The 22,061-nt window shown below is 49.3% G+C and overlaps 8 protein-coding genes across 8 annotated transcripts; 4 read left to right on the top strand and 4 right to left on the bottom strand.

The window, feature by feature from the left end:
* Nucleotides 1–1,039: 1,039 nt before the first annotated feature.
* On the bottom strand, nucleotides 1,040–3,903 carry BDV38DRAFT_268711 (Zn(II)2Cys6 transcription factor; the record flags this gene model as incomplete). Its single annotated transcript, XM_032056824.1, has 7 exons — nucleotides 1,040–1,294; nucleotides 1,350–2,051; nucleotides 2,106–2,879; nucleotides 2,936–2,967; nucleotides 3,028–3,250; nucleotides 3,306–3,717; nucleotides 3,779–3,903. The coding sequence occupies 7 exons, from the start codon at nucleotides 3,901–3,903 to the stop codon at nucleotides 1,040–1,042; spliced, it is 2,523 nt and encodes an 840-aa protein (XP_031917030.1).
* Nucleotides 3,904–5,733: 1,830 nt separating this feature from the next.
* Nucleotides 5,734–9,626, top strand: BDV38DRAFT_218122 (putative RNA interference and gene silencing protein (Qde2)). Its single transcript, XM_032052743.1, has 4 exons — nucleotides 5,734–6,324; nucleotides 6,395–7,533; nucleotides 7,584–7,825; nucleotides 7,886–9,626. The coding sequence occupies exons 1-4, from the start codon at nucleotides 6,005–6,007 to the stop codon at nucleotides 9,359–9,361; spliced, it is 3,177 nt and encodes a 1,058-aa protein (XP_031917029.1). The 5' UTR covers nucleotides 5,734–6,004; the 3' UTR covers nucleotides 9,362–9,626.
* On the bottom strand, nucleotides 9,627–11,797 carry BDV38DRAFT_218157 (uncharacterized protein). The gene is made up of 2 exons (XM_032052744.1): nucleotides 11,196–11,797; nucleotides 9,627–11,115 (listed from the first exon to the last, which is right to left on the bottom strand). Exons 1-2 carry the CDS (start codon nucleotides 11,502–11,504, stop codon nucleotides 9,892–9,894), a joined length of 1,533 nt encoding a protein of 510 aa, XP_031917028.1. The 5' UTR covers nucleotides 11,505–11,797; the 3' UTR covers nucleotides 9,627–9,891.
* Nucleotides 11,798–13,009: 1,212 nt separating this feature from the next.
* BDV38DRAFT_218023 (DNA-directed RNA polymerase II subunit RPB7) lies at nucleotides 13,010–14,199 on the bottom strand. Its single transcript, XM_032052742.1, has 4 exons — nucleotides 13,562–14,199; nucleotides 13,420–13,500; nucleotides 13,192–13,361; nucleotides 13,010–13,115 (listed from the first exon to the last, which is right to left on the bottom strand). The coding sequence occupies exons 1-4, from the start codon at nucleotides 13,808–13,810 to the stop codon at nucleotides 13,106–13,108; spliced, it is 510 nt and encodes a 169-aa protein (XP_031917027.1). The 5' UTR covers nucleotides 13,811–14,199; the 3' UTR covers nucleotides 13,010–13,105.
* Nucleotides 14,200–14,643: 444 nt separating this feature from the next.
* On the top strand, nucleotides 14,644–15,400 carry BDV38DRAFT_279419 (2-hydroxy-palmitic acid dioxygenase MPO1; the record flags this gene model as incomplete). The annotated part of the gene is made up of 4 exons (XM_032059014.1): nucleotides 14,644–14,676; nucleotides 14,747–14,770; nucleotides 14,828–14,887; nucleotides 14,948–15,400. 4 exons carry the CDS (start codon nucleotides 14,644–14,646, stop codon nucleotides 15,398–15,400), a joined length of 570 nt encoding a protein of 189 aa, XP_031917026.1.
* A 977-nt stretch (nucleotides 15,401–16,377) lies between these two features.
* On the top strand, nucleotides 16,378–18,472 carry BDV38DRAFT_279418 (F1F0 ATP synthase subunit alpha; the record flags this gene model as incomplete). Its single annotated transcript, XM_032059013.1, has 5 exons — nucleotides 16,378–16,449; nucleotides 16,627–16,796; nucleotides 16,929–16,985; nucleotides 17,039–17,159; nucleotides 17,222–18,472. 5 exons carry the CDS (start codon nucleotides 16,378–16,380, stop codon nucleotides 18,470–18,472), a joined length of 1,671 nt encoding a protein of 556 aa, XP_031917025.1.
* A 469-nt stretch (nucleotides 18,473–18,941) lies between these two features.
* On the top strand, nucleotides 18,942–21,224 carry BDV38DRAFT_218012 (methylenetetrahydrofolate dehydrogenase (NAD(+))). Its single transcript, XM_032052740.1, has 5 exons — nucleotides 18,942–19,607; nucleotides 19,742–20,375; nucleotides 20,435–20,524; nucleotides 20,578–21,031; nucleotides 21,114–21,224. Exons 1-4 carry the CDS (start codon nucleotides 19,411–19,413, stop codon nucleotides 20,659–20,661), a joined length of 1,005 nt encoding a protein of 334 aa, XP_031917024.1. The 5' UTR covers nucleotides 18,942–19,410; the 3' UTR covers nucleotides 20,662–21,031; nucleotides 21,114–21,224.
* On the bottom strand, nucleotides 20,770–21,946 carry BDV38DRAFT_218015 (signal peptidase complex subunit 2). The gene is made up of 3 exons (XM_032052741.1): nucleotides 21,816–21,946; nucleotides 21,407–21,705; nucleotides 20,770–21,344 (listed from the first exon to the last, which is right to left on the bottom strand). The coding sequence occupies exons 1-3, from the start codon at nucleotides 21,859–21,861 to the stop codon at nucleotides 21,132–21,134; spliced, it is 558 nt and encodes a 185-aa protein (XP_031917023.1). The 5' UTR covers nucleotides 21,862–21,946; the 3' UTR covers nucleotides 20,770–21,131.
* Between the last annotated feature and the right edge of the window lie 115 nt (nucleotides 21,947–22,061).

The raw sequence follows: 22,061 nt of genomic DNA, 5'->3' as shown, positions 1-22,061 counted from the left end.
GTACTTCTCCATCTGTTTCCGCAAATCATCCGCCGTCACATCGTAGAAAAGATTGCCGACAAACACTGTCTCCTTGGGATCGGCTTCCTTGTTCAAAAGCCGGAGGCGTTTCGTGCGTTTAGATTCTTCTTCAGTAGGTTGTGGCTGTGCTTCGCTCTCTTTTGAAATATGGTTTGCCGTCTCGTTCGCAGGAGTAGAGGTACCTTCCATATACCCGACAGCGGCTTGTATTAATTGTTCCTCGTTATCGTTCGTGGCTGCTGCATCTTTGCTCGTAAGATTGGGTTGAATTGGTACATGTTGACTATTCCATCTGCTCTGCAGCAGAAATCGTGATGTCTGACGAGGTATAGTGATTCGAGACGGGCTAGATGAAGTAACCCATGTGGACCGTGGTGTCGAAGAGAGGACCCGAGAAGCAGCGCGCCAGAAACAATGCCTAAGAAATATATGGGTTAGCTCATCAAATGGCTCGTGTTTCGTCTTTCCATTTTGTGACTCACATCTTTAAATGACAGACAATCAGTAAGCCACGAAAACAAATCCGAAATGGGAATTGCGCATATGCCCATTCGAAGGTTTTCCGCGCAAAAACCTCCGGCTTATCGAGAGCGATAATATCACGTGATTTGCGGTATCGATTGCACAGTACGGAGTATTAGAAGTATATTAAAGAGTTTCTAGCAACTCCTGGGAGATAATTTGCAATTGTGCAATGGGTAAAGAGCCCCTCTCCTATAGAGCTCACACTTTCGTGAAGTCCTACATCCTTAACTTTGGAGTGGAGTAGAGCGTGATAGGAGCTACATATTCCATAACGAATATATACATTGGCGCCGATGACCCCTTATTGTCTATTCCAGAAACATTTTGACATAGAGACATAGAACATTGCGAACAAGAATGGCAACCAATAGAACCCACTAACGTTATGTTTTACACTCCAGGACTGACCAAGACTTCATGACCACATTAACATAATTTTCCCTAGCCTCACAAAGAAGAAAGGTGAACTCTAAATAGTATCTCATAGACTGGTTTAACGTGTGCTTGAGTTGTTCGGCGGTGAATTATTGCTATCGTAAGCATTGGCATCAGGGTAAAAGACGTTGGAAAAAGAAGGCAACGAGCGCATCTTGTCTGCAGCACTATTCTGCACCGACGCTAAACCAGCTGATCCTAACGCATTCTGGGATTGTGGTTGTTGTTGCTGCTGTTGCTGCGGATCCATCGTTGGCCACCACTGGTTCGAGACGTCAAGCGCTGCATTCTGAATATAGTTATCCCAGGTGTCCTAAAAAAATTGGTCAGTCGAGCTTCGAAATTTTGCATTAACAAGGTAATCATACCCAATCCAGAGGAAGCTGCATATCTGGCATTTGTCCAAACATAGCACTTAGAGGCGACGGGGCTCCAAGTATGTCTGCTGCCGCTCCAAATCCTCCCTGTGGTGCGAGTGGAGTCTCGGCCATTTTAATGGTGCCATCACCGAAGGCGGAAGGAGCCGGGTTCATGGGACTCATTCCACTACTGAGAAGGCCCAAGGTCATGGCGGCACTTTGCTTCTCATCCTGAGGTTCAAAGGTAGGCGCAGCGGCATTGCTATCAGAGTAGCCTAAGTTCAGCCTGGCAAGCATCACCCCGAGAGCTCCTGACGCTTTCCACGCCTCCAGGGCATCGTCACGAAGTTCATCCCAGATCTCTTTAGAGCGCTGGATTGCCGCTATCATTTCCTCACGTCGCTCTCTTCCCCAGGCGTAGGTATCGCCGGACGCGCGGCCTCCTGATTGGAATTGATGTCCGTGGTAGAGGTCGAGAGAAACGATGGTTGCAGCAAGTAGAAAATCTGTAGAGACGAGTGCAGTAAGCCTGTCATGTTTGTTCCGGATCCGCGTCATGGTTTCAGCGTGCAGCATTGATTGAAACCGAAGCAATTCCATGGCAGAATCTATACATGTTCTCCGGGAGTATGTAAATCGAGGATTTTCGCGCGCTCGAATGAGATACCGTCGATGGAGAACACACTGAGCTTTGTGATACACACTCATTATCTGGAAACGGTCAGTAACTCAAAATGCATCTATTTTTGCCTGAGGATAACCTACAGCACATCGTGCCATAACTATTTTCGGGGGCTCCAGCTGGGGCTCTTCTACAGAGCGAACAATAAGATGTTCAGGGACCAAGTCCCTCGCTCGGCGAAGTTCAGAGTCAATCTCCATAACCTGATCGTAAGATGGACTTTGTATAGAAGATGTATGTTCGATAACACGGCCAAAGGCATATGTTAAGCGACCTTTGGCTATCAAGCATGAGACTGGTGTGGGTTCGTTTGGCGGCCGTGAAGGAGGAAGCTCCTTGCAGTTCTCATCAAAGTCATCGTCATACAAATTCCGTGGAAATTCTGTATCACTATCTGTGGAGCGAATCATGCTTGGTAGGCCCACTTGGAAGGAGAATATTAGATCGTACTGCCGCACGATTGCCCATACTCGGCGGCGCATTTCACCTTGGAAAGGCGTGATGTTGGGAAACATCTTTGAGTCACGATGGTAACCCATTCTCATAGCCAACCTAGCAATCACGCCCACAAGCACCCAAACGGACACATCTGCGTCTTTTGTTTGAATCCAATCTCCATGCAGATGGAATATCAAGGATTCAATCAAAGACGGATAAGGTTTGGTATAATCAGCCAGCGTCAGACACTGCGCCACTAGATTCCGGAAGGTGCCTGCCATGTCTAGAGTCTTTCCTCGAAACTCCGGCGGTTCGTCTCCCTCTCGATGATACGACAGCATGGCAAGTCGCATAATCGCACACAGCATACCAATCCAAACTATACAAGTTTGTGACGGGTCTTCCCAGTGTTTGTTATACTAATGAGCAGTTAGCACCAAACATGGACACATATTCAAGGAGAAGCGTTGCTTACTTGCGCTTGGAATGTAGGTCCATGTAGTATATCTAGAGATCTGGGTGAGAATCACCCCATGGAGATGGAGAGCACATGGGTAGTGAACTTACTGGTTGAGGGGTCATAGCTGTTAAAATACCGGGCGACTAAGATATCTGTTGTATATTTGGAGGGAAGCGAAGACATGATCTCCGCACGACTAGTGGTTTTCATAGCACCGAAGAGCAATGTGGACCCTGGCACGTCCGTCGGAAGCTTTGTTGCTTTCAACTTCTCCGCATGCTCCTCATATTGTTTCTTGTGCGTAGTAAAGTAATTACGCACTTCAGCAATCTACCATCGATATTAACACGGAGGACCTAAGTTGAACCAGATGAGAGTAACTTACATCATTGAGGACAGACGCCCAATGCGCTTCACTGAAATAATATGATTTATTATTGTCGACCTTCATTACCCCAAAAGATTTTGTTACTTGTTCTGTATCGCTCTCCTCAGGGCCACCCGTTTCTTCATCCAGATCCACATCCGTTGTATGTTGGGCAGAACCAATACTGCTGCTGTTGCCAGAGAGTGCTGCCATAGCCGCAGCCGGGCCCGCGGCCTGTGAACCATTTGTCATCAACGACAAAACCAAGCTTTCTAGTCGGTCTATCCTATTCTGCATATCATCTGGGGAGCTGGGCGATACTCGTTGCGGGGCGTTCTTCTTCCGTGCGCTTGCTTGGGCGTAGGTACACGAGGCAGCATCTCCTCGTTTCACGCAGTTCTCACATGGGTGAGCACGGTTACACTTGAGTCTTGGTCACGAACTGTCAGAAGTTACTCGAAAAGACATGAAAGAGCAGGAAAGAATCTTACTTCCTATGCCGGCAGGGGCCACAGGAAAGTGGCACCCGATTTCTCTTTCGGATAACCCTGTAGTGTCCTTCGGGCGAAAATGCACTAGCGTTTGACGAGGTCGTGGATGGCGGGGTTGGAGACATGTTGATGAGCGCTTTCTCAACAAACCAGACACGATGATAAACTTAGGTCAAAGTTGATTGTTTCGATTACGCAGCGTCCCTAAGCGGTGCTGGCGCAAGAATCACAATGTGATAGAGAGAGCTGCGAACGACACTTGGAATTCCTGTTGTTGAGGACTCCCTCCAGCGCAAAGTGTCACTGAACCACTCAATGGCAATCGCACTAGTAGAATCCTCCACGTGAGAGCTCACCCCCAGTATCCCTCTTGAGTATGATGTAGCTCCAGAGATGAGGGACGAACGTCCAACGGTCAATTAGGTGTAGCTAGAATTCCAGCGCAATTGAACCGGACGGTTGTGGGAGGGAACCGAGGTGCACGACGCTTTGCTGATGCCTTCGGTCACGTTTCAGTGGTCGAATCCTTAGCAACCCAGATCGCAAAGCGATTTAAGCAGGAGGCGATTCTGGAGGGAACTCGTCGCGGTTTTACCCAGCACAGAGCCCACTGACGTAAAGTGCGCAAGTTTTTTTCGGTTTTTGAATATTGGTATAGATGGTGGTTTCTGTACCGCAATTTGGGATTCACACAAATCGCGAGCGCAACCCGAGAAGGAATGGGTGAGAACGGTCGAGAAAGAGGGGCCAATTTATAGGTGACTAGTCAACCTGCCGCGAAGCTTGTTGGACCAAAGATGTCGGGCGGGCAGGAGATACTTATCAGGATCCTTCGGAGTGAGTACAAAGTCGCCAGAGGGAGTCTGTACAAGGTACCCTGGGTGCCTAGTAGAGGCGTTCGAAAATTTAAGAGAAAAGCGGAAGATATACGGAGTACTAACCCAAGAACTCCCTTCCCGTCGATACCTTAAGCTTTTGCTTAGTGAGAGAATCATATGAAACTATATGTATGGTAGGCAAGAAGTTATCTCCGTTATCACCCTGTCACGCGTTGGGTCCGCTCACTGTTCCGGATTGATGAACTGTGATTGGATGATATCCTTATGTAATACCAGTGGGGCAGACAGTGGCCGAAAGGGGAAAACAAAGACAGGCCGCCCATCTCCAGTATCACTCTTTGACTTGAATTTATCTTTTAACCCCTATTCGTATATTCTGCCTATCTAAGAACATTTCTTGAGATTCTGGGAGGACATTGTACTGCCCTGTGCAAGTCGAGGTAAAGAATTGGGCAGGTCTGATACGAAGCATTGCCTGTCAATTCAATAACCATGTTCGGCAGAATCTAGACTTACGAAGTTGGCTGATCTTGGGTGGGCAAAGAACGATCTTATTTGCCAGTAAATGTTTGAATGTGGCTGAGACGGATGGGTTTTGAGTCATCATGGAAGGTTAGTGTAAGCCTAGTTCCTTTAGAAATTCACGACTCCGTACTTTTCCCATGGATGGTTCGCTCAGTTGGGTACAGCTGTTATGTGGAGCCACTGGTTCAATACTACTCCATCCTTCATACCGAAATAACTCAGAGGCAATCATTATAGTTCAAAATTACCTTTTTTCTGTAATATTAAACAGCGGCGACAACCCCCCAATTTATCACAGTATAATGGGACTTAATTACTAGTAGCTCAAACACAAACGACCTTTATAGAGGAGCAAACAAAGCGTCATTTGCCCCGAGAGGTACGGAATACTGCTGGAAAATACCCGACCCTTTCTAGTGATGTAATGGATATACAGCTCCTTTCGGCGCTTCTGAATGGAGCAAACAACGTTCCAAAATGACCACTCGACAATCATTCCCAAACAACATTGCCCCTCCTTTCTGGAGATTACTTCATTGTCATTGGAACATGACCTGCACCCACGAATGGGCAGCCATGACACTAGTACATAGTAGTACCATCCATGCAAAGCGGTAACAGCCTTCTCAGTGAATGGACAACATGTTGTCACATTATGGACAAGGCTACTACCGCCGCTGCAGCTCGATGTGGGGGGCATTAGACGTACTAAAACCCCCCTAAGGGCGCTCATCCACCAACTTTAATCCCCAATTTTACTTGCTCCAACCGACCCGCTAACAGCTACGTACCTTATTTTCTTTTTAAACTTAGATGAGACCCGTCCGTTTCTGAGCACCTCCCTGGTCGACATCAAGGGATAATGTCCTCCCAAAGAGGGAATACCCAACGGGGGCGGGGCAGAGGAGGCGATCGTGGTAGTAGAGGACAAGGCGAGAGAGGTGCCAGCCGTGGCGGTCGCGGATCCACCACAGAGCTACCCATCCGTCAGGGTCCGCCTGGGGGAGATTTTAGAGGTCGTGGTCGTGGAGGAGATCGAGGACGTGGAGCAGATCGAGGACGTGGAGCAGACCGAGGACGTGGAGCAGATCGAGGACGTGGAGCAGATCGGGGACGGGGGGGAGGAGATAGAGGACGTGGTTCGTTTAGAGGGGGCCGTGACCAAGGCCCCAGGATATACACGTAAGTACCTGTTCAAGTATCCATCCTCGTTTCAGCAGAAATGCATACTAACGGTGGATCTTTTTTGTAGGAGTCCTGGAGGACAGGTCCCTCCCCCAAGTCCTCAGGTCACCAAGACTGAGGATACCTTGGCCGCAGCTCTAGCAGTGAAGAAAACCACACCAACCGAGTACCCTCAGCGACCCGGCTATGGTACTCGGGGTCGGCCAGTGACGCTGTATGCCAATTATCTTGACTTGAAGTCGTCTAGCGCGCAACTGTTCCGCTACCGTGTTGAGATCTCGCCTGATTCAGCGACCAGGAAGGCCCCAACAGGCAAGAAAGCCCAGCAGATCATTAAACTCCTGATTGAGCAGAATTTCCCCGAGTTGGGTAAGAATATTGTTACAGATTACAAGTCTACTTTGATCACCAACCTCAAGATCCTCAATAATGAAGAGACGTATCAGTACGATGTTCGTTATCGCGGCGAGCATGATGACGAGTATCCTGAGAATGCAAAGGTCTACCGAGTTACGTGCCAGTTCACAGGAGGACTCGACCCTGCTGAGCTTCTAGCTTACTTAACCTCGACCAATCCTGATGACCAGTTTGGCTCTAAGGCGGAAGTGCTCCAAGCGATGAATATCATCCTAGGAAACCACCCGAAAATACAGGATTGGATTGCTTCCGTTGGTGCGAACAAGCATTATGCCATACGTGGGGACTTGTGTGAGAAATGGGACCTCGGTGCTGGGCTTGAAGCCCTTCGGGGATTTTTCATTAGTGTTCGTGCAGCTACTGCTCGCCTTTTGCTCAACGTTCAAGTCAAGTACATCGCCTGTTACCAGGAAGGACCGCTGAGCCATGTGATAAAAGAGTATCAACGCGGATACCGTGACATCAACAGCCTCAGGAGGTTTTTGGTGAAGCTGAAAGTCAGAGTAACACATATTCAGAGAAAGAACAAACGAGGAGAGATCGTTCCAAGAATAAAAACAATCGCCGGTCTAGCGACCACCAATGATGGTGTTTCGCAGGCGAGCCCTCCGAGGGTAGCCAGACACGGTGCGGGACCAAAGGAAGTAGAATTCTTCCTAGAAGCTCCTGGCCAGCAGCCCTCCCAGAGCGCATCTAGCGGCGCCAAAGGCAAGAAGGGCAAGAAACCTGCGAAGGCAGGCCCTGCACAGGCCGGCAGGTACATCAGCGTAGCCGACTTCTTTCGCCAGTGTAGGTGCTCCTTGCTGGTGTACTAAGGGCTTAGAGCTAACAGACTGCAGATTACGGTACAATGACAGATCCTAACATGCCTGTGATCAATGTTGGAACAACAGAGAATCCAAGCTACTTGCCTGTCGAAGTCTGTGAGGTTGAGCCAGGTCAGCCTGCAAAAGCAAAGCTCTCCCCACACCAGACTAGAAACATGCTGAACTTTGCCGTCCGCGTTCCCCCGGAGAATGCTACATCTATAGTCACGACAGGTACTCGGCTGCTTGGTCTCTCTCCCCAGAGTCCTACTCATGTAAGTGCTTCGAGTAATACTTAGCTTTCCGCCAGTACATCTACTAATTGATCTGGGTAGGAGAACTTCGGCATACAGCCAGACTGTAGCCTCATTACTGTCCCAGGTCGGGTGCTCCCAGTACCGAATGTCTACTACAAGGATGCGTCAGGACAGTCGCAAAAAACCGTGCCAGTGAAGCCGCAGTTCGGCAGCTGGAACATGAGATCGATCAGGTTTTCAACGTCGACCAACCTCTCAGCCTGGACTTGGCTCGTGGTAAACGTCGATGGGCCCAAGCCACCCTTCACTCACCCGGAGGAACTCGACAAGGCCCTGAGAGGATTCACAGCCAACCTGAACGAGATGGGCGTTGCAGCACAGCGAGCCATGGAAGGTGAAACCATAACTGTTAACAAAAACAATTTTGAGTCCGAAATCACGGCAGCAGTGGGGCGACTCATGAACAAGAAGCCCACCTTGATCCTCTCGATCCTACCATTCAGCGATGCGGATTATTACAACTGCATCAAGAGAGCATGCGACTTGACGTACGGTGTGCGGAACATCAACGTCCTAGCTGAAAAATTCCGAGGGGCAAGCCCCCAGTACTTCGCGAACGTCGGACTAAAAGTCAACCTGAAGCTAGGCGGTGCCAACCAAGTCCTGGATCCAAAAGAACTAGGCCTCATCGGACAAGGCAAAACAATGCTCGTCGGAATGGACGTCACTCACCCATCCCCCGGATCATCCGCGAACGCCCCCAGCGTCGCAGGCATGGTGGCCTCCGTCGACGCAAGTCTAAGCCAATGGCCCGCGGAAATCAGAGTACAGAGATCGCGCGAGGAAATGATCCAAGACCTGAGCGACATGCTGAAAGCCCACCTCAAGCGCTGGGCCCGCTCCCACAAAAACGCTTACCCAGACAATATCATCGTGTATAGAGATGGCGTATCGGAAGGCCAGTACGAGCTGGTTGTCCAAAAGGAGCTCCCGCTCCTCAAGAATGCCTGCAAAGAGACCTACCCAGTCACCGCAACAAAGCAAGGTCTCCCGCACATCGCCATCGCCATCGTCGGCAAACGCCACAACACCCGCTTCTACCCAACTAAGGAAGGAGACGCAGACCGCTCGAGCAACCCCAGCAACGGCACCATCGTCGACCGCGGCGTCACCGAGGCCCGCAACTGGGACTTCTATCTCCAGGCTCACACGGCGCTAAAGGGCACCGCTCGTCCCGCCCACTACTTCACGGTCTGGGATGAGATCTTCTGCCGACAGCGACCTAGCCCCCCGTACCAGAACTCCGCGGATATTCTAGAGGCTCTAACACATCATATGTGCTATCTCTTCGGTAGAGCTACCAAGGCTGTCAGCATCTGTCCGCCGGCGTACTATGCGGATCTGGTCTGTACTCGGGCGCGTTGCTACCTCAGCAGTGCTTTTGAACCTTCTCCGGCGGGAAGCGTGGCCACGGGTAGTGGGCCAGGCCTAAAGGTCGGAAATGCGGATGTGCAAATCCATCCTCGTGTTCAGGACACCATGTTTTACATATAGTTCAGTGTGGTTGGATAAACTGCAAAATAATGACCATCTACTACTGTGAGAAGTTGGAATGGTTAAACTGCAATTGGAAGCGATGTTAAAACCACATGATCTGGATATCTTTGTTTCAGGCTTACATCCATATGACATGCTATTCTTTTGTTGAATATATAAGCGTGTAATCAAATTGATAGCGTTAACGTCTCATTATCGAATATATCTTTATGAATAGTACACAATCCAGATTGTCATACTGGGTAACATATCAAGCTAGCTAAACTGGACACAACAGAACAGGTGGTAACAAGGCTGGTAAGAAAGATACAAGAAATGAATACAAGTATTGTTCGAACAAAATACACAATTTAAAGGTAGAAAAGTCTTCCATGGGTCCAAGTCGCATTGGGCAAGGCTCTCGCCATGATGACGGCTCGAACTGTGGTGAATATGGTCTGCTGAATAGAATCATTCGGTACTTTCGTCAAGGGGTTCGGGGTTCGGAGGGTTGCACGGTACTGAGGACCAGTTTCTTGTTAATCGCTTCACTCATTATCGCCAAGGCTCCAGCTTCTCTCGTTGACACTTCGCAGTTGGCGGCGCTGTGGAGGAGGACGAACGGTCTTGCTCGGCTGAGGAGATTGATCATAGGATTCCCATGACGGCTCCAAACTTTTGACGGCCCGCTGTCGGTCCGCCGCGATGGGCTTCTTGTTCTCGTCGGCCTTGCTTTTCGCTGGCGATTCATCTGTGATGGTCCAGTGAGTCTCGAGGTCCTTATTGCGGGATGGGCCTTTCTGGGCTACGGACAGGGGCAGCTTATCCTTGGACGACGGCTTGCTCTCGGCGGGCTCGTCTTCATCGGCGAACAGATGGTTCTTATAAAGGCTGAGACCCTTGTTCTGGAACGAACTGATGATCCGGCCTGAACTCTGATCGCCGACATCATCTGTCAACTGGAAGTGAGTTTCCGCGTCGCGGCGGGGTTGGACGCGAGGTTTGGCTGGGGGTGTCTCTGGCTCCTCGTCGCTGATACCGAAGCTACGAAGCTCTTGGCCCCGGAGCTGGCGTTTAGGCTTCTCGGGGGTCATGAAGTCCTCGAATTTCCACTGAGGTCCCTTGCCCTGGCTCGACACTGGACGCGAGACCTTGGGTTTGATCTCACGCTCACTGTTGTCCGCGCCCAGTTCAAAATGATCGAAGCGCTTAGGGTGAGCCTTGTAAGCGATCTGCTGGGGCTTGTCTTGGGTAGCGACTGTCTCGTCATCGTCAAAGATGCGCGAAGCCCGGTAGTTCTTACCTGCACCGACCTTGGGAGCGACCGGCGTGGCTCTGGAAGGGGATGCCTCAGGAATGTCGACGTCATCGTGATTTCCAAAGATCTCAGTCAGATCGCGCTGGGGGGGCTTAGCGGATGCCGGGGCACGAGGGGCACGCACGGGTTCCGCTCGGTCCTTGCCGGGAGAGAGAAGTTCCTCCAGAGATTCTGCTGCATAGGGGTCCTTGATGCGTCTCTTAGGAGAGACGACTTTGTTGTGCGCGTCACCATTTTCTTCGGGCTTGTTCGCGGGCATGGGTGCTGGGGTATCAATTGCCGGGGCAGAGGAGGCGGCGGTCTTGATCAATTTAGCCTGATCTTTCGCATCGCGAATGGGCCAACCGCGACTGCGCGAGCCGATCACCTCGACCTGTTTCAGAAGTGACGCTTGGTCCCAATAGACTTTGACCTGCTGAATCTGGTTCTGGGAGTTGAATCGAACGATGTGAACCTGGCAATAACAAAATCAACCAATTAGATGACAAGTCCCCAGATCATCAGACTGCGACAGAGTAACAGTGGAGGACATACCGTGGGGAAGGTCGCAATGCGGTCGGACAGAAAGTTATCGTCCAGCGCGGGGAGATACGGTCCGCCGCCAGAGACAAATTCCACCGTGGTGTCCACGTCTAGAGACAGGGAGTTCAAGCCCTCGACTGTATCAATCACCTGCTGGGACTTTCTTTTGAGGACATGATCCTGTCTGGCGAGGTGCTTGACCACGGCCTCGGCGCCATCGACCCTGGTGGTCGTGGTGATATAGATCAGCGCAACATCGGAAGCCAGGGAAGCAGACCTGGGGTCAGAAAGGAATCTCTGGTACACGTCTTGGAGAGACATGGTCGCTATGATTTGGATTCAGAAGATCAAACGAGCGTCAGTGATAAGGTAACCAGCAGAGAATGAGGAGAGCCAAGGGAGGGATCCAATTGGAGAAAGAATGGCAGTTCCTGGGGGGGTTGTCGGTTGTCGCAAAGGGGATCGCGAACCACACTCGCTGCCTGTGGCTCACAACAATAACAACAAGGAATGGAAACAAAGAATTGCAATGACCGGAGAATTTGGTTAATTTCGGAATGTAAGTTAGAGTGGTGGAAATAAGTGGATTTTTATTTCAGGAGGCCTGAGGTGGCTTTTTTTTTCATTATTTACCAAGTAGTTATTATTAGATTCTCAATCTCAATGGATGTACAAGTACGTATTCACTCTCATTCACGGGTTCTTTTCCCTTCTGAATGCAACATTCGAGCCTCTCCGCCTCCCCAATGACATTCACTCCTCCTGCGAGTGGAGGCCCTTCCTCGAGGTCCAGTTTAGACAGGACAATCGTAATAAACAAGAAGTTATGTTGCCTCGGGGAAATTCAACGCACGGAAGACGCACCAGTGTTTCACCATCTTCCAATCGGGTATAGGGGAAACCCTCGGTGGTGTCTCTCTGGTACGTAACTCAATGATACATCCCATACGGAGTACCGAAACGTATACCTCAGTGGTACAGGGTGAAACACAACTGCACTGGTAATATACCTAAGGGCTACAGATTCAAGAGAGGAACATTCTATACAGCTTACGATGAAGACATCTCTACTAATTGTTGAAATTGGAATTGTGTGAAATGACCGTTTGCAATACTCCGAGGTCCAATCCACTTGTGTATATATATATTCTTCCTCGGGTATAAAAGAGTCTATGGGAAGTAAAAGTCCAAAAACTAATAATAAGCCCATGCTAAAATTTTCCCTACTAAATTGTATTTGAATATTAAATCGTTGACACTGCCCAGGTACTATCGATCTGAACGTAACAAATCCGGTCAACCAAAGCGACAGTCTGCGGATGCATCCATTTCGACGTCGAACGAACAGATGCCGTGCCCATCTCGTCTCTATGCTACAACATTGCGCGCACCATAGCCAATACAAACATTTGGCCGACCCCGTTCGAGTCCCGTATGTAATGATGTTTACTTGTTGATAAGAGATGCCTCGAGGGCAGTAAAGTACACTTCACATAAATCTGTCTTCTTGCTTTTCCATATACTTACATGCTACTGACGCCTCGCATGTTTTGTCCGAGACTGGCACACACCACCCATGACAGCATATCTACGGAGGTCCGTGTTGCCCCCGTACTCTATTTCAGCTCGCCAGACAGGCTGCACCGCCTGGTTTTTGTGTCTGCTGACCAGCAGCGCTCTTCATCGTTGCGGGCCGTGAGATTGTCTTCTCGTCTGAGAACGAACATATAACAAGCTGGAGACACTGACTGGGTGTCTTTTGATAAAGCTATGATTGTACCCCCCTCGGGACACTTGCCCCTTTCCCGCAATATTCTTGTATGATGGTAACAAAAGCAACAGAATCTTCTCAAGCGCTTGCTGGCGGAAGTATTGGTATAATCATTAGATGCGATAAACGTATCTTCTCGTCGACCTTTTCTTTACAGTGGTCTACAATAGGCAAATGCGCATTAGTGATCCTCTGAACAGAAAACGAATGGAAAAATGAGGGTTGAAAGCCACATACCCTAAGTAATCTTCTTTAATGGTTCCAATGGCATTGATTGCCGCGACATCTGGTTTCACACCAAGGATTTTCAGCCGAAGACTTGTCCCTTTTTCAATGACCTGGTCCGCGTGATCTGTGTATTGAGGAGGCACTGTATTTGGTTCCCACTTGATGTCGGAAGGAATGTTCTTGCCAAACAGTTAGTCCCCATACATAATGTTTCCAGACACTATTTGATAAACTCACCTTGCGCGCAATGAAGACTGACAATGGGCCCGCTAATGTGAAGATTCCGGTGGGCTTAACAGACGTAACGATGGCATCGACCTACGAGTGCACTGTTAGAATTGAGAGCAAGAATTGGACGCTCGCGCTCTCCACGACATACGGTCTCTCCACGGAACGGCTTCCAGATAATAGCTCGGTATTTAATTGTGTACTCGGCTTGCCCGCTGCTAGGTAGAACCCGGCCTTCTCCAATATCTACCATGTCCATCACACAAATCACGAAGTGATCTCCCGTACACCGTCCTTCCTCCTCCTCATTAAGCCGGTTTATGAGGTACTCTCGCACATTAGGCCCAAAGTAGGACGGGTGCAACGTGATGACCTTGGTCTCTTCCTTGAGGAAAAACATGGCACAGAAACTCAAACCCACGCGAGAAACGAAGAAGGGAAAGAGCCCGCAATAAGAATAAGTGCCAGGTCAATAAGCTTGTCCCAATGTGTTTGACTTCAATAATTGGCGGGTGGGGTAGGATAGATGCTCCCCAAAGTAGATCGGTAAGGAATCGTTAAAAGAATCTGAAGAAGGCAAGCGAAGGAAAACCGTAGCGAGCGCGACAGCGATTCAGTTAAAAGGTTGTCAAAGCTTGCGATCAAAGGTCAATGACAGAATATCAGCAGCTCATGACAACAATAGAAATGGAAACCTTGCCCCCGACCGAGATAGTCGACGAAAGAGTGCGGGTCTAGAGTATGGAGAAGGCTGAAAGAATAAAGACAACAAAATCTACCTAGAGGAAGGTGGGCGTGAGCGCTGATTATGGAGAATCTCCAGTCAAGCAATCATGACATTGAGCCTGTGGCCGACTCTAGCATCAGCTGCGTGCAGTCACCTGATCTGGCCAGGTCCCTCAGAACATCAATAATACACTAATACCATACACCTGACATAACTGCCACAGACCCTCCTGCATAAAGCGACAATGGCATGACAATACATTGTAACGGTCCTCGTATCCTCGGCATCGATTCCCCAGCACATGACGTCTGTCCCTGAATACTTTAGGAGACTTACTACGAGTAGCGCATTGGAAAATGTCTGATTCTCCACCTCTTGGCTGGCCTGATCAGGCATAATCCTTATCCAGTCTAACTGGCAGAAAAAGGGTCTCCTGCATGGTTACCTTCAAGCATCGACAATTTCCTTTCTTGGAGACGACAACCCATCGGGTCTGATTTACCAATATGGCTCTGAACCTGGAGAAGCAGCTCCTTTTCGTGAGTGCTCTTATCTGCACATGATGCATTATTATATGCTTGATGACTGGACCACAGCTTACGTTCTCAGTATGGTGCCTACCATAACAACCCAGTACTTTGCCCTTTGTTTCTACCCCATATGCGACCCTGATCGCTCATCGTTTCCCAGGTAAACGTCGCAATTCATATTACATGTGTGCCGATACTTCTGTTTACTGGTATTGCCCTGGTATGCCTCCTTCCCCTTACTTCCGGCAAATCATAATGCTTACCATATGTGTTGGTTCAGGCGTCAAATTCTCCAGCCCTCTTCAACCTTCCTGATGTCCTTCGTTTCGAGCACTTGCCCCCCAACCTCGGTACTATTGGAGCGTTAATATATTCAACATTCTATATTCTACTGGAACCAGTTGCTGGGGCCCTGATCGCACCGATTATTATTGGTGGCGCGGCGTTCGCAAACCATCTGCTGACCACTCATGGCACTGATATGAACTACTGGTTTGGTGGGATTCATGTTGTGTCCTGGTTGCTCCAGTTCGTCGGTCACGGTGCATTCGAACGTAGGGCACCAGCTTTACTGGACAACTTGGTCCAGGCACTCCTCCTCGCTCCACTTTTCGTTTGGATGGAAATCCTCTTCTTCTTCGGCTATCGCCCAGAACTGAAGGCGAGATACGACCAGAGTGTTCAGAAGGAGATTGCTGCCTTCAAGGAGAAGAAGAACAAGGGTGGCAATTAAATTAGTCACGCTGGAATTCGAGAGAACTACGAAGCTCGAGGTTCTAATGAGTAGCTGGATAATAATAGCTGTCTTCGAGATAGCATTGATATTAACCGAAATTGGTTACAGCCGGTCGCTGCGGTGGGACTGGAATTATTGCAGATGACTAGAGATTGCCTCATAGGACAGGCTGTCTAATATTGTTATTTTGGCATAGCACAGCAAAACGTCTTCCAAATTTAGCGGTTATGTTGGTTCAGGTTTCAGGTGGTGCAGACATTGGTACGGGAAGCTCGAGCCGGTGAATGTTTTGAAGCGGTGTACAGATTGTTTGGGGAAGAGAGGAAAGGAAAATTACTGGTTTAAAGAAGGACATGAAACGTCCGTGAAAATTGGATCCTCCAGATATCAGAGAGATCCAACTATTTCCTAGAATAGTAGTTAATGGCGGATCCATATGTTGTTGGCAGGGTCGTCGTGCAGGTGGTTGCTGTGACGAAAATGAGCGGGAATGAGTAAGCTGGACTCAGTTATCCGCAGATCCGAGAAAAATACCAGCGAAAATTGAGATGGCCAGGTGGCCCGCAGGAAAGTGTCGGGTACCCGGAAAACCGCCAAAATCATTCACCAACGCCAACAACATGGGAGGAAAGAGATGACAATGGAAGACTAATCATATAGATCCTCAGAATTAAAGTAAAATAATACTAATACTTTTATATCAAATGGTTCCGACTCTACGGGCGTAAGATCGATACGTCAAAGTAGCGATGTTTTTTTGGGGCGGGTGGGTGTCCCGTGAACGCACTAGGGCGGCTTCGGAGGTTGCTGAGGCTCGGCAAACTGGGTTTAGTGGCAGTCCTGAGAATCCTCCCAACCCCGACGACAAAGCTCTCCTTCCATCCATCCACAATCCTCTCTCCTCTTCCACCTCCCCCCAATTACATCTCTCTTTCAGAGAAACCACTCTCCCACTCCTCTGAACCCCATTCACAATGTTCAGAAACGCTTTGCGGCAGTCTAGCCGCACCGTTGCGGCTGCCACTGCTACTGGCAGGATCGCTGCGGTGAGTCCTATCCCTACCTGCATCGACGACATCGCTTCAATTTCGCCTATGCCATCTCGAAAGTCATCTCAAAGTGACTGTCAAGCACATGGGCTTGGATCGCAATATATTTTACCCTGTTTTGACGCGTTGTGATCGACGTGTTCTGATGTTAACAAATTTTGCTTCTCCCTTTAGGTCCGCGCGGCTGCTCCCGGTCCCGTCTCTGGTGCTGCTAAGCAGGTCCGTACCTACGCCGCTGAGGCCAAGGCTTCTCCCACCGAGGTCTCTTCTATCCTTGAGCAGAGAATCCGTGGTGTTCAGGAGGAGGCTGGTCTTGCCGAGACTGGACGTGTCCTTTCCGTCGGGTATGTGGTCAATTAGTCTCGATTGAAAATTCTGGATTCAGCAACAACACCATCGAAAATGATCGAAAACCTCGATAAAATCAACAGCACGAATATCTAGAATGCAAATGACTGATTCGATTTATCCAACAGTGACGGTATCGCTCGTGTCCACGGCATGACCAATGTCCAGGCTGAGGAGCTGGTCGAGTAAGTAGATTTGATATTCAGGTTTGCACTGGAAATTGACTAATGATGATCAGGTTCGCCTCTGGCGTTAAGGGTATGTGCATGAACCTGGAAGCCGGCCAGGTCGGTGTTGTGCTTTTCGGTTCCGACCGTCTCGTCAAGGAGGGTGAGACCGTCAAGCGTACTGGAGAGATTGTGAGTAGTCTTTTAATGTAAAAAGTTTCAGAGGTGGAAAATATACTTACAGTACTGACCAGGTTGATGTCCCCGTCGGTCCTGAGCTTCTCGGCCGTGTCGTTGACGCTCTTGGTAACCCCATTGACGGCAAGGGCCCCCTCAACACCAAGGCCAAGAGCCGTGCTCAGCTCAAGGCCCCTGGTATCCTGCCCCGTCGTTCCGTCAACCAGCCCGTCCAGACTGGTATGAAGTGTGTCGACTCCATGGTTCCTATCGGCCGTGGCCAGCGTGAGTTGATCATTGGTGACCGTCAGACCGGTAAGACCGCTGTCGCCCTTGATGCCATGCTGAACCAGAAGCGTTGGAACAGCTCTTCCGACGAGAGCAAGAAGCTCTACTGTATCTACGTTGCCGTCGGTCAGAAGCGTTCCACCGTTGCTCAGCTCGTCAAGACCCTTGAGGAGAACGACGCCATGAAGTACTCCATTGTCGTTGCTGCTACTGCTTCCGAGGCTGCTCCTCTGCAGTACCTTGCTCCCTTCACTGGTTGTGCCATGGGTGAGTGGTTCCGTGACAACGGCCGCCACGCCGTCATCATCTACGATGACCTTTCCAAGCAGGCCGTTGCCTACCGTCAGATGTCTCTGCTCCTCCGTCGTCCCCCCGGTCGTGAGGCCTACCCTGGTGACGTTTTCTACCTCCACTCTCGTCTCCTTGAGCGTGCCGCCAAGATGAACGACACCCACGGTGGTGGTTCCCTCACCGCTCTGCCCGTCATTGAGACCCAGGGTGGTGATGTCTCTGCTTATATCCCTACCAACGTCATTTCCATCACCGACGGCCAGATCTTCCTGGAGTCCGAACTTTTCTACAAGGGTATCCGTCCCGCCATTAACGTCGGTCTTTCCGTCTCCCGTGTCGGCTCTGCTGCCCAGGTCAAGGCCATGAAGCAGGTCGCTGGTTCCCTGAAGCTGTTCTTGGCTCAGTACCGTGAGGTTGCTGCCTTCGCTCAGTTCGGTTCCGATCTTGATGCCGCCACCAAGCAGACCCTCAACCGTGGTGAGCGTCTCACTGAGCTGCTCAAGCAGAAGCAGTACTCCCCTATGTCAGTTTCCGACATGGTTCCTCTGATCTTCGCTGGTGTCAACGGTCACCTCGACAACATCCCCGTCGCCAAGATCCTCCAGTGGGAGTCTGACTTCCTTGCTCACCTCAAGAGCAACAACCCTGAGATCCAGGAGGCCATCGAGAAGGAGGGCCAGGTCAGCAAGGAGACCGAGGCTTCCCTCAAGGAGGTCATCCAGAGCTTCAACAAGTCTTTCAACGCATAGGTGAGCAAAAGGCAACTGGGTGATTAGCCAACCGTGTATTGTTTTTTTCCTGACTCTATGTGTATAGACAAGATTAGCTTGTACAATTTGAGACCACAGTTTTCTTTTTCTTTCCACCGAAGCCTCGGGTTGGTCAAGAAACAGTGAGGGTGTATCATGGGAGTCCTTCATGTGTAACAGCCTGGCCTATAAGTAGCTACGACGGGGGACAGAATAATTGTGGGGGTAAAAAACTCAAAGCTACGAATTAATATCCTGTACGTTTAGATCCTTTCGCGCACCTGGGGAACGAGATACGAAAGATCGACTGTATGCGTCTCATACCCTTTGGCGCATCATTGATATTCTCTTTCAATCCATGTTCCCATCCATGTATGCAGCCTGAATATGATTTCCTTTGTTTGTCTATTGTCTCTGGCAAGATTGCTAGGTTGTAGAGCTCTTGGTGAGCAGTTGTGAAATGGTCCAAGGCTGTATATTGAATTGGCACCTGAGTTCTGTCTCGTCCTTTCAGTCGAACCTGGGTACCTATTCTATAGGGAGTGTTTCCAACTGTTTTCTCCCCACTTAGGTATCCCCTTGCTAACCTGTACCGGGATATGCCACGTATAGGAGCGAGTACCGTGGACCCATGTGCGCACGGTACGATAGCAGTATTTGACTAACATGCATAATGCCCTACGTCGAATTTCTGCTGATCCGCAGCTACTAAATGCCAAATGGATTTAGGCTCGTACATGACTAGGAGGGGCTGTCTAAGTTACATCTCCCTCTCCATCCATGGTGACTCAGTGGGCCGAAAGCGGCCTCCTTTATCGATAAGCGAGCAGTCTTTTCCGTCCAAAAAATTTCTCCATACCCCTCCGCAAATGTCCACTTGACGCATAGTTTTGACAAGATTCTTGATCTGTTCAATAGCCAATTCCATTGTTGCGCAAATGGCTACCTCTCGCGACGCAGCGCCGGCCACCTGTAAGGTTGTGCTCTCCAAGAATGTCGTTTCTAGCCTCCTTTCTGAGGTTCAGGAAGGAGTGAAGACGCTGGAGAAGCCCCCTCACTTGGTGGGATTCTTGGCCAACAATGATCCTGCGGCACTCATGTATGCCCAGTGGACCGAAAAGACCTGCGAAGAAAAGTGAGCATTCTTTCGTACTTACTCCTTTTCGGGGTTGTGTTTTTCAAGCAATCTGCGATTTCGGAGCCCTTGGAGGCAACATGTTGGAGTCACGCTTCGTAGCTAATGTAGTCCTCTTTTCCCGCAATATACAGTGGCTTCCGCTATTCTCTCCGTCAGGTCGACCGCGAAGACCTTGAGGAGGCTATCCTAGCTGCCAATGTCGACTCGGAAGTTGACGGCATCATTGTATACTACCCCATTTTCAACAACCGGCAAGACCAGTATTTGCAGCAGCTTGTCGATGTATCCAAGGATGTAGAGGGTCTAAGCCATCGCTACATCTTCAACATGTACCAGAACATCCGATTCCTCGACCCAGAGACCAAGCGACAGAAATGTATTCTCCCTTGCACACCGCTCGCCATTATCAAGATCCTGGAGTACCTCAAAGTCTACAATACGATTTTGCCCTATGGCAACCGTCTTTTCGGACACACTATCTGTGTAGTGAACCGGTCGGAGGTTGTCGGTCGGCCGCTGGCGGCGTTGCTGGCAAACGATGGAGCCTGCGTCTACAGTGTGGATGTGACTGGTATCCAAAAGTTCACTAGAGGTGAAGGTATCAAAAAGCGGAGACACGAGGTCCACGACCTGGAAGGCAAGACATTGCAGGACGTGGTGCCTTTGTGTGATGTCGTCATCTCCGGTGTCCCTGGGGACAAATACAAGTTTGATACCAGCCTTCTCAGAGAGGGTGCTGTGTGTCTAAACTTCTCGAGTGAGAAGGTAAGTAGTCATCCTAAACATACCTGCCTATGATGCAGTGACTAATACCACTACCTTAGAACTTCGGACCGGAGGTTAAGGAGAAAGCCTCTATTTTTATGCCTTCTACTGGAAAGGTGACAATCGCTGTTCTGCTCAGAAACCTACTGGTGAGTGATGTGCTTCATGTATTCCTCCGTAGCATGCTGACTATTTGCCACAGAGACTTATCCAGAATCGGAGATTGGATGACGTGAAGCCTGCTGAAGCCACCGAGCGCCCAGGTACTCTAGAAGCTGCCACCTAATGCTTATTCAATGAATTGGACTGGGAGATGATATCATATCACTCAGCATCCGTTCGGGTTATAAAGCTTCTATGCTTATTTTCGTTTTTACCATCCTTTCTTTAGACGAATTACTACATATATTTTTTTAGAAGTTGCGTTGTGCGCGGCCGTCAAGCCGACAACATGGACTCTGGCCATAAAATTAACCAGTATCCTCTGCTTGTCTATTTGTTGGAACCCTTGGGATGGTTAGTCTCAGGCAGATTTAAATAACCACAGAAATAAGAATGATGAATGCTGGTCGTTCGCTGAATACATCATGCATAAAGTCCTCGTACACACTACAGAAACAGCAAAGAGCAACCAAGTCACTTCTGCAGCAATAGAGGTATGCTGGAATACTCTCAAGTTGAACGTCTAATTGCCTTATTTCAGAATACAGAACCTGACGCGCGTATTACCTTCTCCAGGTGCCCTTACTGACTCTCTCATTTCTCCTTTGCCGCAAGTCGCAGGACCTGGATCTCACTTGCTAGCCACTTCTTAAGAGGCTCAGGGTGAAAAGTTCCATCTGCCGAAAACCAGGTTGTGAAAGATGTCTCAATTTCTTTTTCCTCGAGGACTTTGTTCGCAGACGATGTATACTGCACACGGAGTTTATATAATGGGGAGTGTTTCTTCGTGGAGGAGCGAATGGTAATCTGACCAAATAGATAATTAGCTTAGCTCATTTGATTGGTGCATCCCTTGCGACATAGCCTACCGTTTCACCAGACTTGCGCTTCCCACGAAATACCTCACCGGCCTCCACGGCCCAGATCCAGTATGTGAGCAAGGTATTCAAAATGAAGTACGAAACCACGGCCGCTATGACCCATGTTGACTGTGTTGCCTCCCATCCTAGCTTGCGATCGGCATAGAATGTGAATGCCGCAATGGCGACGGCAGAATAGCCTAGCAAGAAGCGGACGTTGGTCTTCGTGTGGTCTTGAGTAAAGGCGTAGGGCTGGGGTAGGGTAGTCAAGTGCGGTGCTAGGGCATCATCTGTTGTTGATTTGAGATCTAAAAATCATCATTAGTAACTGTTAATTTCCCCAAGTCACAGTGGAAAACCCATAAATTGTAGGTAGGCGTCGAGTGGTGTAATTCTTTTGTGTACATCTACTACTGACCATTGACAGAATAAACGGGCACTTTATGTACCTCTGTTGACGCCATTTGTAGTATAAGTTTTTAAGTAAAGAATTGCAATGTCAAATTTCTTCAAGGAATTAGAGAGTATTTCAGGAATTTTGTGGAAAAGATTGAGGATGCTCAGTTTGGTTGCATAGATGCCAACGAGGAGTTGCGGCGAGCTGGCCCTTTCGGGGAGAGCTGACTTAATGCGATTCAGCGCTAGTGAACTCCCGCCCCCAGTC

Source organism: Aspergillus pseudotamarii (genome assembly GCF_009193445.1).
Source record: "Aspergillus pseudotamarii strain CBS 117625 unplaced genomic scaffold BDV38scaffold_9, whole genome shotgun sequence".
NCBI lineage: Eukaryota > Fungi > Ascomycota > Eurotiomycetes > Eurotiales > Aspergillaceae > Aspergillus > Aspergillus pseudotamarii.
This window is presented reverse-complemented; position numbering and strand designations above follow the sequence as displayed.